The sequence below is a fragment of the Convolutriloba macropyga genome, chromosome 5 (genome assembly GCF_964194025.1).
Source record: "Convolutriloba macropyga chromosome 5, txConMacr16.3, whole genome shotgun sequence".
Lineage (NCBI taxonomy): Eukaryota > Metazoa > Xenacoelomorpha > Acoela > Convolutidae > Convolutriloba > Convolutriloba macropyga.
The window spans coordinates 66,412,653-66,432,273 of record NC_134472.1 but is presented as its reverse complement, the minus strand read 5'-3'; the positions used below and the strand labels follow the sequence as shown (position 1 = coordinate 66,432,273).

The 19,621-nt window shown below is 31.8% G+C and overlaps 1 protein-coding gene across 2 annotated transcripts in view; it reads left to right on the top strand.

The window, feature by feature from the left end:
• The window catches only part of LOC142340176 (uncharacterized), a 70,518-nt gene that overhangs the window by 33,073 nt on the left and 17,824 nt on the right, over nt 1-19,621 (top strand). For both annotated transcript variants that reach the window (XM_075390679.1, XM_075390680.1), the window contains exon 3: nt 4,078-4,204. In XM_075390679.1, the coding sequence (XP_075246794.1) occupies nt 4,078-4,204 (127 nt within the window). The remainder of the gene's footprint in view (nt 1-4,077; nt 4,205-19,621) is intronic.

Here is a 19,621-nt window from a genome sequence, read left to right as displayed (position 1 = left end):
TTTTTTTTCAATGGTTTTGTCATTTAGAGCATATGGACTTCATTATTAACTGCGGACTAATGAGTCAAATTTGAGCTTCCATATGAATGTATAACATAATAACTCAAAATCACAAGGGCTGCAGCCTAGTAAAATTAGACTCACCTGCTCTCACATCAGACAGTTCAACTTTACCAACTTTTTCAACTCTTCTTTCTTCCTCCGATGCTTGAATCGATGTCCGCCTCCAGTCTCCTTCTTCGGCATTTTATTTCGTTTGCGCCACACAATCCTGGGTGACTGACACTCCAAATCCAGTTTGTTCCACTTCTCTTTCCGAATGACACTTCGTATTCCAAACAACAGCTTGCACAACGCAGGGTGCTCTAATTGCAGTCTTCTCTGATCGTCACTCCCCTTCAACAGGTTTGGAGGAGACCGACATGACACCTCTCTCCTATACTGTTCTATCTCTTCTCGGCCAAATACGCCCATCGTCAACTCAACTGATTCCGATGAGTACCTATTGCTTTCTTGACTTCAAAATCAGAGGACTGCTCCCGTTCTTTATCTTGCGTTGAATAAGAACTCTCGAAGTGTACAGTGTACTGCCACTACATTCTCTCCAATATCAAATGGAGAAGCGTTTCCTCCATCAATCGGTATTTTTAGCGCCAGATCACTTGCCTTTGGAGGTGTCAACGATTTATCGTCACCTAATTCTAACATGTGTACGTGCAACACTTCAGTATCCGATTCAGTAGTTGAACTTTTTCGGGGAAAAACTTCTTTTGCAGTAGAAACGTTGCTTTGCCTCAACAGCAGTGACTGCTCAAACGCGCTTTGTACAGTTCCCAATTTCTCTCGCCTGAGTGGAGTAATTGAGGCTCCCAATTTAACGAACTGTTTTTTTTTGCGACCTGATCCCAATGGCCAATCTTTGACATCATTATCCAGGCGTGACTCTTGGACTCTTCCTGCAGTTATTTTGTTTCCATCTTTTAGCAATATTTTCCCTTCTGAGTTGCCTGGCCCTTCCAACTTCATCTGAACTAAGCTACAGACCACATTACGCAAACGAACACCATTTCTATCTTGACCCTCAACGAAAGCGTTGAACATCACTAATTCCTCAGCAGTTGAACGTTCAAAAACATTATCAAAAACTGTTTCATCAGGCACCACTGTTTCTGCATCGTAGCTCTGATTCTCCACCAATTTGACAGTTGCAGCCACTAGCTGCTGACGCAAAGTTCCAAAAACAATTCCGCCTTCCTGTTTAGTATCACCGCTTCCTCCAACAGTGGCGGCAACGTTTGAGTCCTCGTTTTCTTTTTTGTCTGCTTCATCAATTGCGCATTCTTCCCAGATCCTGGTGAAAACATTTTCGCCAAATTTTGCTGGTGCAGTCAATTTTTCTTCTTTGCTCAATTCTGGTAATCCCTCCGCGTTTGCCTTTGCCACCGTTTTTTCACAATTCTCAGTCGCTTCACAATACGCATCGTCTGTTGGGGAGATTACAAATTTTGCTTGTAATTTCTCACAGTTATCTTCAGTTGAAGTTCGGGTCAAACTAAGTTGTTCATTGTGCTGCGACCCAATACTAGTTATACCCTGTCGTGAACTCTTGTCAATCAAATTTCCACAAATTATATTTTCTGTTGCTATGGCCGGATACACTTTTTGAGAAAAATTAAAATGGAGCATAGTTGTTTCTCCGACATCTATCCATTTCCCAAAGTACGGCATGCAAGGACCGGACATGATGTATTCAGAGGTAGTCAACTCTTTAGAGCACTATTTTCCAACTGCCAATCCGTTTTTGGTAGCCAACTCAAACGATTCAGAGTTAATATGCCAATCACAGATGTTTTAAAGGAACACATCGTCGTCCATGCATTCAAAATTGTTTTCATTGTCGCTATCAAAGAAGCTATTGTCATCACTTAAATTTGCATCACCCTCCAACTTACTGTTAACAGTTGCCTCAAGTGTTTCGGTTCCCAGTTCGGCAACTGTTATGTTCTTGCCAATGTCCCACCGTGCAATGCATCGATCCATCATTTCCCTGAACTGTTCATTTTCGGACTTGGGCTTTGTCGTAATCTGCTTTTCCATTTCTCCGTCACAATCAAAACTTTGACTGCCATCAATGTCGTCAACAGTCTCCTTACCGGACAGACTGTCATTTAACTTGGAAAGGCTTCTTTGTCTCCCGTCTCTGACGTCAGACTTCTCTTCGAGCACTGCTTTTACCCCAAAACCAACAGCTTTTATGGCAGACCAGCGTCTAGCCGAAGAAACCTTTGTCAATTCTCCCGTCATAACTGGTTTGGCTCTATTGGCTGTCACTTGAACGTTTTTCCTTTTAACTGACTTGGGAATCCCCTCTTGACGCGGTAATTCCTCTCTGTCAACAACGTCACTTTGAAACACTCGTCTGTCAATTTCACACTGTAAAGACTCTTTCTCGTATTCCTCTTTCTCTATAAAGTATCTCTCAAACGCATCCTCATAAAACTGTGGGTTGTTGGACAGTCTCGGATCAAGGAAGTACAAAGTTTCTTGAAGAGTACAAGCACGATACCTTTGATCGGATTTTCAAAATCCACGCGGCAAAAAATTTAAAGCATCCAGAGCCCAACCACACAACTTGTCTGGCAGAAACCTCTTCACTTCTTCTTCTGACCACATGAATACTTCACAAACGTCTAAATAATACTCACGCCACTCCTCCCAAATTTCATACCCAGGCGAAAGTAAATGTTTTATAAATCCGAATCCTGCCATTGTTCTCCAAAAAGCTTCACTCTTCTCTGAATGCTCCTCTGTGGCTTCAATTTCTGCTGCAAGTCTTCTTAGTTCTTCTTCGCGTCTCTGTCTGAGTAATCTCCTCAATATATCTGCTCGGGTACTTCCAGCTATACGCTCAGTTAGAATCCTCGTCCCGAGAAAAATGACTGACTGTGTTCCAAAATAACCCTCTCCGGGTAATATCTGTCTCTGTTGCTCAAATTCTCTCGATATCTTTCGATCCACAAAACTTGTAATCTTGTTCTGACTGTCGTCAACGTGTTCCTCGACTTGCTCTGCGTTGAAAGTAGCCAGCTTTGAGCACTAGTTGCAAGTCTCTCAGAACTCTCTTCACACTCGTATTCAAATTTTCTGAATAACTCCCTTTTTAAGAAGAGAGCCCACCCAGGAGCGCCACTGTAGAATTTTGTATTTTTGTCGTTAGAAGGCTTCTAGCTGGGGACTGACTAGCGCCCAAAACCCTATCAAAATTCCGAAAGATTTATTTGGTAGTTCCTCTTGTTGTAGGGAGTGTACTGTGTTGTCCCCAAGAAATGTTGCTCTCTCAAAGCTGTATATAAAAGATATTTGATGCGCGCAATAATTAATTTCTTTTCTAAGTAATGAAAATAATAATTCACTGAAATTTAGTTATTAAAACAACCAAGTATATATCGGTCCTTTGCACCGATGAATTGAAGCTAAGGGTTATCCCCAGAATAAGTAATTACGAAGTAGAGAATTAATGAACACAATAAAATTTTCTCCTGTTATTCAAAATTAAGAATCATAAACAACTTACAACAGTTGGAAGAATCCCGATTCCACTAAGTCAGGGTAATTAAAGCTAATCAGAAAGATCGATTAATTGTTTTAAACACTCTTTTTTACCTAAGAAAGTTGAACTCGCGTGACAACTTCGTCTCTCAACTATAACTAACTTGTTTGACGAACCACTGCTTTTCGGATTAGCAAATCTTTCTCAACTAGGGGTTAAGGACCCGTGATTTATATCAATTCCACAGGTCGCATTATGTATAATTAGTTCTGGGAACTCTTCAGCAGCTCTAGCTCAGCCTCAGGCCCAAGCGCCCTCAATTTTGATCTGTAACTGCCTGGGTGCGATGTGGATGGTCGCATCACGATCTTAAGTAATCTTGAACAATGATCCTGACACTTAAACATCGGTTCTAATTTTATAGACACTTAGCCAATCTTGTTTCCGCTTAATTCATTCCACACATTGACCCGGATAAAAAACTCTACAAGTGAAATGTGAACGATAAGGTGATTTGGGGATTTCAGGGTTCACTAAGAGAGGCGGCACTAATGACGTCAGCAGGGGAGGATGGTGGTACTAGTGGACACAAGAAGATTGAGTCATGGGCTGAGTTGCCAGTAGTACACTACCCATCACAACAACAGTCACCATGTTAGTCTATTAATAACAATACTTATATTCACTCAATAAAATCGAATACATATGAATTAACTTATTTTAAAATCCCAATATTTGTAAGTTGCAGCTTAACTGTCTCGGTTGTAAGACCATCATACAAATGCCGTCCAAATTTTTGAACATGCATTGACATAATTCAGTAGTCTTTGTGGTTGCGGAGAGGGCGAGGGAGGGGGTAAAATTAAAAATTACTAAGTCACCTAAGCTGGAAGAAGGGGAGGTCAGAATATATTCCATACTTTGAAGGATTCTGGTCATAAGGGTTTCGGTCACTAGGGCGTTCTTCGAAGGGGTTGGGGTTTAATGCGGGTTTGATTCTCGTTTTACAGTTTTCAGGAAAGATTATAAACACGGTTCTATTCATATTTAGTTTATTTTCACTTTTGTTCTTAAATAACTGTGACTGAGCCGTTGAATGTTTTTTTTTTCAGCAATGACCACTAATTCATGGTAATAAAAGTTAGGATATGTCCAGACATTTATCTTTACAACTGAGCCATTATTATTATTTTTTAGCCATTAGAGCGAAATATTCGAAGGCAAAAGTCAATCGTCGAGTTATAAATTTTATTTTCGCAATAATTTTTTTCGCACCCGCTATATAAGATGAAACAAGAATTCGCTCCTCCGTTGAATTTGAATCACAATATCTTACAGCTCATTAATCAAGAAAAATTCCAGCTTATCGAAGTGAAGAACGGCAAAACTGCTGCCAAAAATATGCGCAAAATTTTATGCACGACTGTTTTGTTGACAATTTTTCAGACATTAATTACTATTCTATTGTTGTTCTTTGCACAATTTCGGCAAATAAAAAGACATAGAGTCCTAACACACTTGAGACATTAGGTGACAGCTCCGTAATTGTCTTCGAATAAATGGTTGAACACTTAATTTTGGTAGTACTGCTGCTTTCTATTTTCGTTTTCTTTTTATGTGATCAATTTTTCATGATATTTACATAACGACCCGGGATGCTCACAAAAATCTTTTTATACATAACATACAAAAATCATGGAGTTCATCTTAGAGTATATCCCAGAAAAAAACTTAAATATGGTCAAAAATGACATTTTTCAGACCGCAAAAAATTCAACGAAAGTCAGAATGAAATCTGGTTACAATTTTTTTGTATGATGTTATAGAAAACAACATACTTTTATAGTCCATCAAAGATTGTGACAAAAGCACTGAAATTAGAAACTGCATTCAAAAACACAGACTTTTACGGCCCATGAAACAGCATTTTTATTGTCAACTTTATTCTATCTTTATTCAGACTTCATATGAAAGATCAAAGAATTCTAACACTGCTGAAATTGCACTGCAGTCTCGGAGCTTCTGATGGTGTTGCGTATTGTGAAAAAGAACTGTATTTTTTTATATCAAAGAGGTTATTTAAGTTTTAGTTAAAGATTATGCATCACTAGAATTTCGTGGCCTAATTTGGTGTGCAAAATCGTAGAAGCAGAATTCAAGAATATATGGCATGTTAGATAGCACTACAACTTTACACAGAACTTAGCACAAAAAGAAAAGAATAGCCCGTAGTTCTCATGAATTATTGCAATGCCAGAAAATTCAACTAACGCACATTTTTCAATCAAAAATTGATTTTTTTCCTTTATTAAGTAATTATCCAATGAAAGCAAGAAGCTCCTTTGAAAGTAGACAATTTTTATAGAACTGGCACGAAGACTGTGCTGTAATAATCAAAGCTGTGAACGGATAATAAATCCGGAATATCGAACGTACATATTAAAGAGTTAATTGACAAAATTTTAGCACGCGGTGAACAAAATAACAATAGTTTATAGTAAGAAGTTCAATATCATTTGTGCGTTTAGTTTTCTAATTTAAAAACGAGCTCATTTACAAGCCTTGTTTATCCAGGACCACTTCTATAATAGAAAACAAACTAAATCTCCCGTCTCTCAGTCTGCTCGACTTCCCTGCACTAAAATTGATATTTGCATTTCAGTGAACCACTTTGAGCAAAGCAGGTACAAATTTATTGCACAAAAATCTCAAACCTAATTTTTTTTAGTCCCAGAAGCGTAGGAAATTAGGCGCCTGACCGATGATGAATCAAGATCACAGGCTTTCGTTTTTTAATTGTTTGTTTTAGGTTTAAGAATTTGGATTGTTTTGAGACAAACACACTTGATTCTCTCGAATTTTGGGAATAGGAAAATTAGAAAACTTTTGTGTTTTGAATGTGAACCCAATTTTTAGCCACCTGCAGCCTAAATTTTTGCTGATAAAATTGAGGAAAGAAAGGGAATGAAACTCTCTTTTGATACACATTAATGCTGCAGACAACGGCCATCTTTTTCTCTTGTAACTTTTGAGGCTCTTCTGCAGGTTTGTAATACTGATATGTCCAAGCGAGCAATTTTTCCACATTTTTTTTCGAACAACCATAATTTATTATCTTTAATCTCTTTAAAATCTCTTCAAAAAATTTTGTTCAACAAGCATTTTAGAACATTTTTTTCTCGTCCTTTCATGTTTAGCACAATCAATTAGATGTGGGGGTTTATAACTAATTCAACGTTTTAGTTCATTTCCACTTCTATTGTAATTAACAACTGTGTTTATTTTTATTTTATGAATTTAATCTTTCGTCCCCAAAAGTAAGAAAAAATTGAGACTTCTTGTACAAAAAACATCTTAGGAATACAAATACATTCTTTCCTTCTATTTGCTTCGACATCAGATTTCTTTGGGAATAGGCATCTTGTAGTTTGCAAACTCTCAAATGTTTTTTAATGTTAGTTTAGTAGCGCGTTAATTTGTTTGCCGCGTGTTAAAAGTAAAGTTAATTAATACCTTAATTTGTACATTAGATTTTCTGCATTAATTATCAGTTCACATCTTTCAATACTACAGCGCCCTAAACCACAATGTTATAAAAAATTTTCTTGGTTGTCGCTCAAGAAATTTCTCCATCAGAAAAAAAGTGATGGAAAAATTTTTAGTCCTTTTTATTCATCGGCTCGCGATTTCTATAAACCGATTATCTCAGCTCTACTGGCGGTTAGCGATAACGAGTGCACTAAAAACTGATATAGCCACTATTTGCGAACAGTGTTTTTAATGCAATAGATATGCGAAACTACCTTAAACAAGGTAGTTTCTTAAACAAGGTAGTTGCTGAAACTTTGCGTTTCAAAAGGGGAATATTCAAGCACTTATGATAGATTAGTCTTCGGCGCGTTTAACCATACCCTGGAGTCGTGAAAGCTTTGTTTTTTTTTGCAATGTTAACGGTTCATTCAGATGTTTTTGCGATGCTCATTATACCTATTATTATTATCAATTTTTCCATTACAGCTAAAATAATTTTTGAGAGGTAAAAGGTTTTTTGAAATCCACTTTTTTCTGCCAACTGCTGTCATCTATCAATTGCTGTCGTGCGAAGTCGTGAAGTACTCACTGCATGTCAGTTCTCTTTTTTAGTGTTCTGTTAGCTGGCCATCTTCACTTTTTGAGAGTACACAAATATTAAAGTGGCCCATCATGGCTTTTAATTGGCCAACATGGCCCTTGAAATACGAGCTAATAAAAATTCAAGCTCGGTGTCACCTCAAAAAAGATTTTAAAACATTTAAAAACCTTCGCGGCTTGACCTTTCAACGAGATCATTTCATTTGGTTTTCAGTTAGTTTTAGCTACCGAAAATACACAAATAAATTTTCCAGAATTAAAAAACTATCGAGTCCGGGCTAATAATTTTTTCATTGAATTCGGTTTTGTAATTTGTTTAATAAACAATAATTTGCTTTAAAGACGTTTCCTAAAACATTTGTACACCGTTTTTTTGCCTTGATTGATATCTTGTAAGATTCTTGCAAGAATTTTGCAAGTTTTGAATCATCTTGCAAGCTTCTTGCAAGATTTGAATCTTCTTATCACATGGGAAACCATAAGCCAAAAATGACATTGCATAGCACAAACAGCTGCAAACATATTCTTTGCAAGGTCATAAAGTGATGAATTATACTATTTTATTCCAGTCGGCTAACGAAATTTGATTGGTTGCGCTTTAAGAGGTCAAACCCAAAACGAGAATTGAGTCAAAATTGTTCGCAATTTTTTGTTACAATTAATATGTTCTGCATAGCTGTACATGCTGAGATACCTTCTCGCGTGATGCCAATCAGTAGTGATCATAGCCCCATAGGGAATTATTGAGTTAAATGTGGGTCTAATCCAATTGAGGATGAGGGGAGGCTGGATGAATTGATTCTGTCAAATACTCTCCTGTTCCAAATTGGAAAGGGGGGTAATGGCTCCCAATTACAAACTATCATGTACTTCATTACTGCAGCATCCGTGTCAATTAGTACTACACCTCAAAACCAATCTACTGCACAACACTCCCCTGTAAACACACACCCATACACTCACACACATATACACACATAAGTAATGTGTATATGGTAACCTCCGCAACATAGAGCCGAACCATATACCCATATATATGAAAACTACTATATTTTCTTTATTTTTTTAACTATTTTTCCATTTTCTACTTAAATAAAAAATATATCATTTTTTTTTTACTAAATTTACTATTTTTGCTAATACTTCATAAAAAATTAATTGTAAAACCTAAATTCACCATTACTATCTCTAATACCTTTATCATCAAATGGATCAATAGCTATTTTATATTGTTCTTTAGTTTCTACATGATGTTTATTACTATCAATAGTATAATTAGTTACATATTTAGTTTTACCTTCATATATAGCATTAGTATAATCTTCAATTGTAATCTGTTTTTTAATAGTGGCTTTAGTTATACCTTTTAACTTTTTCTCTTCTTCTCTTTTAACAGCATTGTAACAATATGCTTTAGCTTTAAGGAAACATGCTTCTATAATAGTATCATTGGGTAATTCATCTTTCATCTTACTTAACTCATTATTATGTAAACTATCTTTTATCTTATCCATTTCCTTTTCTATAGTACTATCTAATGGAATATTTATGTTTATAAATATACTATCTGTATCTGTGTAATGATAACTACAATCTAACTCTTTTTCAAAGTAATCATATAGAGCTTTATACATGAATAGTTTAGCTTTTTCTAATATAGCAAATCCAATATAATTAAACTTATCTAATTTAACATTACCTCTCGTTTTATGTACGGCTACTAGATCATCATCAAACTCTACAGCATATTTAAAACTAATATTTTCTACTAATCTAATATATCTATCTACATCATTAACTAACTCTACATCTTGTCTATTATATACATTCTCTATTGTTTTTCCATAGAAGGCATTATTCATTAACTTAAAGAATATATCCCCAAATTTATCACCCTTAGCTTTAGCCTCCTTTCTTTTCTTAATATTAAACTCAATATAAGGCTTTAACCACTCACTCTTACTATACTCTAACTTTTGCTTAATTGTAATATCTTCCAATTTCAAACCATGATCTAAATACCAATCTAACATCTCTCCATCAATTACATAATCTACCTTATCCGTTAACTTTAACATTAACTTCTCATTAGGTTTATATCCTTTCTTTTTATTTACATTTTGATAATCTGTAAACTGTCCAATGTTTGCCCTAGTCTTTTCAGGAAAGAATGGATACTTGTTTGTTTTCTGTTTCATGTCATCATTATACTTTATATCAATAGTGTAGATATAACCCTTAGTAGAGCTAGAGCTAGTATATATTATATCACATACTTTAATCTCACCAGTAGCTAAGGCATGAACCATAGCATGTTTCTGTGTATTACATAATTCTAAATGTTTATTTAATGCATCTTCTGTTCTATATGATACACAACATTTTAGACATGGATAACATATATGTTTAGATGATTTTCTTAATAAGAATGATACATCTTAGATAGGAAGTAATGATTATCCCAGTATAATATACTACATCCTTTAGGATCATTATGATTAATTAATACAGGATTAATAGTTTTATTTTTATTTAGATTAAACACATTGAATAATTTTTTATCTTTATTTAGTTCTTGTATTTTCTTTAAGTGATAATAATCATATGGAGGTATAACCCCATTTGGTAATTTTATCTCATTAATATATTCTGGTTTATTATAATTACTAACTCTACTGGGATTATGTGGTGCAGGATGCAGATAGGCAATTAGACACCATAGTAAACATTTATTATCAGTATTATGTATATTAAGTATATATCTAGACGTGAATGGTAACTCAGTATCACATCCACCACTAGGATAAAACCTATGTATATACATTGTCCTTTTAACAAATCGTTGCATACTCCATCCAGATTGATTCATTTCCTGTTCCTGCATTCTTGTCTGTAGTTCCCAATTCAATAAATCCAAGTCATGTGCACCATTATATTGCCTAGTCTTTAACCTAAAGGTGAATTCGTTTTCTTCTAGTTTATCATCCGTAGGTTTAGTAAACTTAACTACATCAAAGGTGTTAAACTTAATATGGGAATGTTTGTTATGCAATGACTCCAGTATATTTAAGAATTTAGGATCTTCATAACTACTACTAGTTAATATTATTTGATTATGCTTCATGTTATGATCTAATCCTAACTCACTAACTTCATCTCTCCACTTCTTATCATCAAGTTTTTTCAGTTTAACATTTTCTTTATGTTCTTCTGATTCATTGTGTTCATTTTTATTGTTCTATCTAGTATTACATATATTGCAATATCCTTCAGTTATATCAGTGAAGCTGCTTGGTTGATCTTTAGATATATTATCTTTACTCTTATCTGTAACATTATCCAGATGCATCTTTGTTTTTAAATGTTGGTCAACACTATATTGACTCAGACTTGTCTTACATATCACACAATCAAACTTACTTCCATTCCTTACTATTTCCCCAGTAACCAATCTTACATTATTCCTAATGTTTTAATGTTGCTACATGTTTATTATAAGCAGTATTATTATCAAGATACATATCACAACTATCACAAAACTTTATTCCTTCTTCTATATTGGTGTAACCACTTTGTGTATACTGCTCATCCAATTTTTGTTCTATATCCTCATTAGTAACTTTTCTTCCATCCTCATTAGCACTCTCAATAATTTTAATTCTATTATAAATTCGCTCATTCTTTTTATGTTTAAATGATTGAATGTGTCTGTTATATTTCTTCCGAGTCATCTCTTCATCACAATCTTCACATCTAACCCTATTTGTATTAGGCTTTTGAACATAAACAAAATCATCAAATGAGTCTAAATCTGAGTCCTTATCTTCATCAGAATCTACATCTTTATCAGAATCTACATCTTTATCTTTATCCTTATCCTTATCATAACCACTTCGTGGATCTAAATCTGGATAATATTTTGCTTCTGCCTTTCGCAAGGACTCATGTATATCTTCTTCTATTTGTTTTAATTTTGCATTGTGTTTATCATATGTTTCTTTTATTTCTTCATTTATTTGATTAAACCTTGTGATTGATTCTAAAGATTTTTCTAATTCTACCTTTTGTCTTTCCTTATCAGTGAAACTGCTTCGCAGATCAGTGAAACTGCTTCGCAGATCTACTGGTTTATTTTTTTTTAACATTTGGACCATACTAGAAGCACTAGGTTGGACTTGTCCATGGGATTGAGCTTGTCCATGGGTTTGGACTTGTCCATGAGATTGGACTTGTCCCTGAGATTGGACTTGTCCATGAGATTGGACTTGTCCACTTCCAAATTGAGCTCGCTCACTTCCAGATTGGACTTGTCCATGAGATTGAGCTTGTTCACTCGTGGAATGAATGTAACCGGTATAATCTTGTTGATTCGTTTTTATATGCAAAATTTTGAAATAATATTATATATAGCTTTTCAATGCTATAAAAATGATTAGTACCAAATGCGATAAATGTAAGAATAAAGCTTGGTGTTGGAGTTGTGATGAGTGTCAAAGTAAACCATTCCAATGTTTTGTATGTAATAAGATTATAACATATAGAGACAGACATAATCATTTGCAAGAGCACTTTAATAATCCCAATCAATATTTAGTATGCAGAATGTGTAAAGTAAGTAAAGACATCTCTCAGTATAGATTTAAACACTTCTATTGTAGGTTATGCATATATCTCCATAGATATAGGTTTAATTATACAAAAGAAAGATTCTTAGAACATGCAAAGAAATATAATATCAGCGAAGCTGGTTTCCAGATCCACAAAGTGGTTTCACCAATCAGCGAAGCTGGTTCCCAGATTGAAGTAAAGCTATAACTAAATATAATAAATTTTTCGCCCAAATAAAATGTTGCTGATGTTTCCGCTTTTTATTAGGTTGATACTTATTATTATTATTGTTTATTGGAATTATGATAAATATTCTGATTTAAGGAAGAGATTCAAAGGATATAGGAATATTGTACCCGAACCATTTGAAACTAAAAAACATAACTTTATTATTTATGGTCCATCTAATTCTGGTAAAACAACTTTTATAAAAAATATTGTGGTTTGTATGACACTGTTAATGTATTCTGTATTGATGGTAGTGAGTGGAAAGGATATAATGTATATGGTGTTGATGATTTAAATTTATTAGATAATTTAGATAGTTTTGCTAATAGTCTTATTATATTTGATGATATGGGAGAAAACATTAGATTACCAGCTGTAGACTCATTGTATTCTAAAGGTAGACATCACAATATTAATATATTATGTGTAGGTCATACTGTAACAGATTTAAATACTAAAGCAAGAGATAACACCCCAGCTATATATATTACTTTAAATAGTTCACAACAATTCTTTGAAAGAGTAAAAGAGAAGTTTAAAATTGATTTTATTCTATATAGATTTAAACATTATAACTATGGTGTAAAAAATTATAAAACTATTATTGACTATTATATTGTATTAGATAAAGATAAAATTGTTGTATATGATTCTAGGATAGGTGATCTTGATATTGAGAAGTATGTTGATTATACAGAGTTTAAGGAAAAGGAATATAATATACTAAGTAGTTATTTATCAGATAGAATGATAGAACCAACACATATTAAACCAAAAGAGTTAATGTTCTATTTTGAAGAATATTTAGAGTTTAATGGAATACATAAATCAATTAATTTATATAAAATATATACAAATATAAAAAATGTACTTAGTGAGATACATATTGGCTATTACGCTATAGCAGGCATAGTTACTATGGTAGGATTTGGTTATTCTTACTTTCAAAAACATGGTAATAAAAAGGATAATAATTTTAATGGTATAGATATAATGAATATAGATAAAGCGAAAACTAAATTAAAAAATCGTAAGAATATGACAATAGGTTATGGTTTGATTGATAAAAGCAATTATGATCTCAATCATTCATTTAATATAGTGTGTATGTTAGCTAGTTGTCTTGTAAGTATTTATGCAACACATAATCATATTAATTCTATATCTAAAAATGAGAGTAATATGTAGAGAATGTAATAATGAAATTGATACTAGTAGTGGTTATCCAGAACACGAACCAATGGATCATTATAATATTTTTCAAAAAAATTTAATGGTAAGAGGCACGAAATGAATGCAAAGAATATATAGTGGTTATCATTTTAAGGATAGATGTATAGATAAACGTACAGGCCTTATATCATCAGTACATAGTTATATTGACTATATCGATATTTATGATAATGATAGTAATGATAATATTGATATCAATAAAGATGATAAAGATGATAAAAACTATGATTTAAATAATGTTTTAAATGAACTGAAAGATAATATTAAAGAAGATTCAAAATTAATATATTAGGAATAATTTAAAACAAGAGATCATTAATGAATTAAAACTAGAGATTAAAAATGAAATAAAAAAAGAAGTTAAAAAAGAAATAGAGGGAGGTGCTATAAATAATTTAAAGACTGATGTGAATATTAAGAATCCATCTAAGCAAATTAAATCAACTAGGACTTGTTGTTTTTGCAAAATTGAAAAGAATAAAGATTGTTTATATAAGACTGGAGGTTTATGTAAAGAGTCTTCCTCTGAAAAGTTTCAATGTCAATTGTGTAATATTTTTCTAAATATGTCTTCTCTTAGAAAACATATGATGAAACCACATATAAATTAGAAAGATAATTTTTAATGAAAAATTAATTATAAGCCATATATTTATGAGATAATTCTCTCAATTATATCTTTTAGTTTGTTAATTACAAAATTACACAGAATAACACAGAATAACAAGGATAACTAGAATTATGGATTAAATTAGAATCTTATTAATTCTGCACTCGAGAGAATTATCTCATAAATATATGGCTTATAATTAATTTTTCTTTAAAAACTATCTTTCTAATTTATGTGTGGTTTCATCATATGTTTTCTAAGAGAAGACCTATTTAGAAAAATGTTACACAATTGACATTGAAACTTTTCAGAGGAACACTCTTTACATAAACCTCCAGTCTTATAAAAACAATCTTTATTCTTTTCATTTTTGCAAAAACAACAAGTCCTAGTTGATTTAATTTGCTTAGATGGATTCTTAATATTCACATCAGTCTTTAAATTATTTATAGCACCTCCCTCTATTTCATTTTTAACTTCTTTTTTATTTCATTTTTAATCTCTAGTTTTAATTCATTAATGATCTCTTGTTTTAAATTATTCCTAATATATTAATTTAAATCTTCTTTAATATTATCTTTCAGTTCATTTAAAACATTATCTAAATCATAATTTTTATCATCTTTATCATCTTTATTGATATCAATGTTATCATTACTATCATTATCATAAATATCGATATAGTCAATATAACTATGTACTGATGATATAAGGCCTGTACGTTTATCTATACATCTATCCTTAAAATGATAACCACTATATATTCTTTGCATACATCTCGTGCATCTTACCATTAAATTTTTTTGAAAAAATATTATTATGATCCATTAGTTCGTGTTCTGGATAACCACTACTAGTATCAATTTCATTATTACATTCTCTACATACTACTCTCATTTTTAGATATAGAATTAATATGATTATGAGTTGCATAAATACTTACAAGACAACTAGCTAACATACATACTCTATTAAATGGATGATTGAGAACATAATTGCTTTTATCAATCAAACCATAACCTATTGTCAAATTCTTACCATATTTTAATTTAATTTTTGCTTTATCTATATTCATTATATCTATACTATTAAAATTATTATCATTATTATTACCATGTTTTTGAAAGTAAGAATAACCAAATCCTACCATAATAACTATGCCTGCTATAGCATAATAGCCACTATGTATCCCACTAAGTACATTTTTTATATTTGTATATATTTTATATAAATTAATTGATTTATGTATTCCCTTAAACTCTAAATTTTCTTCAAAACAGAACATTAACTCTTTTGGTTCAATATGTGTTGGTTCTATCATTCTATCTGTTAAATAACTACTTAGTATATTATATTCCTTTTCCTTAAACTCTGTATAATCAACATACTTCTCAATATCAAGATCACCTATCCTAGAATCATATACAACATTTTTATCTTTATCTAATACAATATAATAGTCACTAATATTATTATAATTTATTACACCATAGTTATAATGTTTAAATCTATATAGATTAGAATCAATTTTAAACTTCTCTTGTACTCTTTCAAAGAATTGTTGTGAACTATTTAAAGTATTATATTTAACTGGGGTGTTATTTCTTGCTTTAGTATTTAAATCTGTTACAGTATGACCTACACATATTATATTAATATTGTGATGTCTACCTTTAGAATACAATGAGTGTATAGCTGGTAATCTAATGTTTTCTCCCATATCATCAAATATAATAAGACTATTAGCAAAACTATCTGAATTATCTAATAAATTTAAATCATCAACACCATATACATTATATCTTTTCCACTCACTACCATCAATACAGAATACATTAACAGTGTCATACAAACCACAATAAATTTTTATAAATTTGTTTTACCAGAATTAGATGGACCATAAATAATAAAGTTATGTTTTTTAGTTTCAAATGATTCGGGTACAATATTCCTATATCCTTTGAATCTCTTCCTTAAATCAGAATATTTATCATAATTCCAATAAACAATTATAATAATAAGTATCAACATAATAAAAAGCGGAAACATCAGCCACATTTTATGTGGGCGAAAAATTTATTATATTTAGTTATAGCTTTACATCAATCTGGGAACCAGCTTCGCTGATTGGTGAAACCACTTTGTGGATCTGGAAACCAGCTTCGCTGATATTATATTTCTTTGCATGTTCTAAGAATCTTTCTTTTGTATTATGAAACCTATATCTATGGAGATATATGCATAACCTACAAAAGAAGTGTTTAAATCTATACTGAGAGATGTGTTTATTTACTTTACACATTCTGCATAGTAAATATTGACTGGGATTATTAAAGTGCTCTTGCAAATGATTATGTCTGTCTCTATATGTTATAAACTTATTACATACAAAACATTGGAATGGTTTACTTTGACACTCATCACAACTCCAACACCAAGCTTTATTTTTACATTTATCGCATTTGGTACCAATCATGTTTATAGTATTGAAAAGCTATATATAAAATTATTTCAAAATTTTGCATATAAAAATGAATCAACAAGATCATACCGTGTACATTCATTCCACGAGTGAACAAGCTCAATCTCATGGACAAGTCCAATCTCATGGATAAGTCCAATCTCATGGACAAGTCCAATCTCATGGACAAGTCCAATCACATGGACAAGTCCAACCTCATGGACAAGTCCAATCTCATGGACAAGTCCAATCCCATGGACAAGCTCAATCCCATGGACAAGTCCAATCTAGTGCTTCTAGTATGGCGGTCCAAATATTAAAAAAAAATTAACCAGTAGATCTGCGAAGCAGTTTCACTGATCTGCGAAGCAGTTTCACTGATAAAGAAAGACAAAGGATAGAATTAGAAAAATCTTTAGAATCAATCAGAAGGTTTAATCAAATAAATAAAGAAATAAAAGAAACATATGATAAACACAAGGCAAAATTAAAACAAAGAGAAGAAGATATACATGAGTCCTTGCGAAAGGCAGAAGCAAAATATTATCTAGATTTAGATCCACGAAGTGGTTATGATAAGGATAAGGATAAAGATAAAGATGTAGATTCTGATAAAGATGTAGATTCTGATAAAGATAAGGACTCAGGTTTAGACTCATTTGATGATTTTGTCTATGTTCAAAAGCCTAAAACAAATAGGATTAGATGTGAAGAATGTGATGAAGAGATGACTCGAAAGAATTATAACAGACACATTCAATCACTTAAACATAAAAAGATTGAGCGAATGTATAATAGAAATAAAATTATTGAGAGTGCTAATGAGGATGGAATAAAAGTTACTAATGAGGATATAGAACAAAAATTGGATGAGCAGTATTTACAAAGTGGTTACACCAATATAGAAGAAGGAATAAAGTGTTGTGATAGTTGTGATATGTATCTTGATAATAATACTGCTTATAATAAACATGTAACAACATTAAAACATAGGAATAATGTAAGATTGGTTACTGGGGAATTAGTAAGGAATGGAAGTACGTTTGATTGTGTGATATGTAAGACAAGTCTGAGTCAATATAGTGTTGACCAACATTTTAAAACAAAGATGCATCTAGATAATGTTACAGATAAGAGTAAAGATAATATATCTAAAGATCAACCAAGCAGCTTCACTGATATAACTGAAGGATATTGCAATATATGTAATACTAGATAGAACAATAAAAATGAACACAATGAATCAGAAGAACATAAAGAAAATGTTAAACTGAACAAACTTGATGATAAGAAGTGGAGAGATGAAGTTAGTGAGTTAGGATTAGATCATAACATGAAGCATAATCAAATAATATTAACTAGTAGTAGTTATGAAGATCCTAAATTCTTAAATATACTGGAGTCATTGCATAACAAACATCCCCATATTAAGTTTAACACCTTTGATGTTGTTAAGTATACTAAACTTACGGATGATAAAATAGAAGAAAACGAATTCACCTTTAGGTTAAAGACTAGGCAATATAATGGTGCACATGACTTGGATTTATTGAATGGGGAACTACAGACAAGAATGCAGGAACAGGAAATGAATCAATCTGGATGGAGTATGCAACGATTTGTTAAAAGGACAATGTATATACATAGGTTTTATCCTAGTGGTGGATGTGATACTGAGTTACCATTCACGTCTAGATATATACTTAATATACATAATACTGATAATAAATGTTTACTATGGTGTCTAATTGCCTATCTGCATCCTGCACCACATAATCCCAGTAGAGTTAGTAATTATAATAAACCAGAATATATTAATGAGATAAAATTACCAAATGGGGTTATACCTCCATATGATTATTATCACTTAAAGAAAATACAAGAACTAAATAAAGATAAAAAATTATTCAATGTGTTTAATCTAAATAAAAATAAAACTATTAATCCTGTATTAATTAATCATAATGATCCTAAAGAATGTAGTATATTATACTGGGATAATCATTACCTCTTATCTAAGATGTATCATTCTTATTAAGAAAATCTTCTAAACATATATGTTATCCATGTCTAAAATGTTGTGTATCATATAGAACAGAAGATGCATTAAATAAACATTTAGAATTATGTAATACACAGAAACATGTAGGAAGAAGAACATTCCATAAAGATGATTACCTAAAGTTTGATAAGTTCCATTACAAAAAAAAGAGTACCATTTGCTATGTATTATGATTTTGAATGTATAATAAAAGATGGTAAACAGATTCCTATTGCTTGTGGTTTATATATAAAAAGTGACTATCCTGATATATTAGAAGATAAGTATGAATTTAACTGTGGCGATAAAGTAGTTGATTGGTTTGTAGAAAGAGTAGATTCTTATATTAAATTATATAAAGATATATTTAGTATAAATATTCCATTGAAAGAAGAGACTATTACTTCACTTACTACTACTACCTCATGTTATTATTGTAATGAGAACTTAGTTGAAGACATCGTTAGAGATCATGATCATCTATATGGTAAATTTAGAGGATATGCTCACAATAAATGTAAACTCCAAGCTAAGAATAATTTTGTACCAATGTATGCATTTAATTCTTCTAATTATGATAATCATCTATTTATAACTAAACTAGCAAAGAAAGTTAGACAAAAAGTATTAACTAAAACTGATGAGAATTATATTAGTATTGATATGGGTTATGCTAAAGCATTAGATATGTTTAGGTTCTTCCATCCACTTAGCTTAGATGCTATAAGTAAAACATTGAGTAATGAAGAATGTATAACA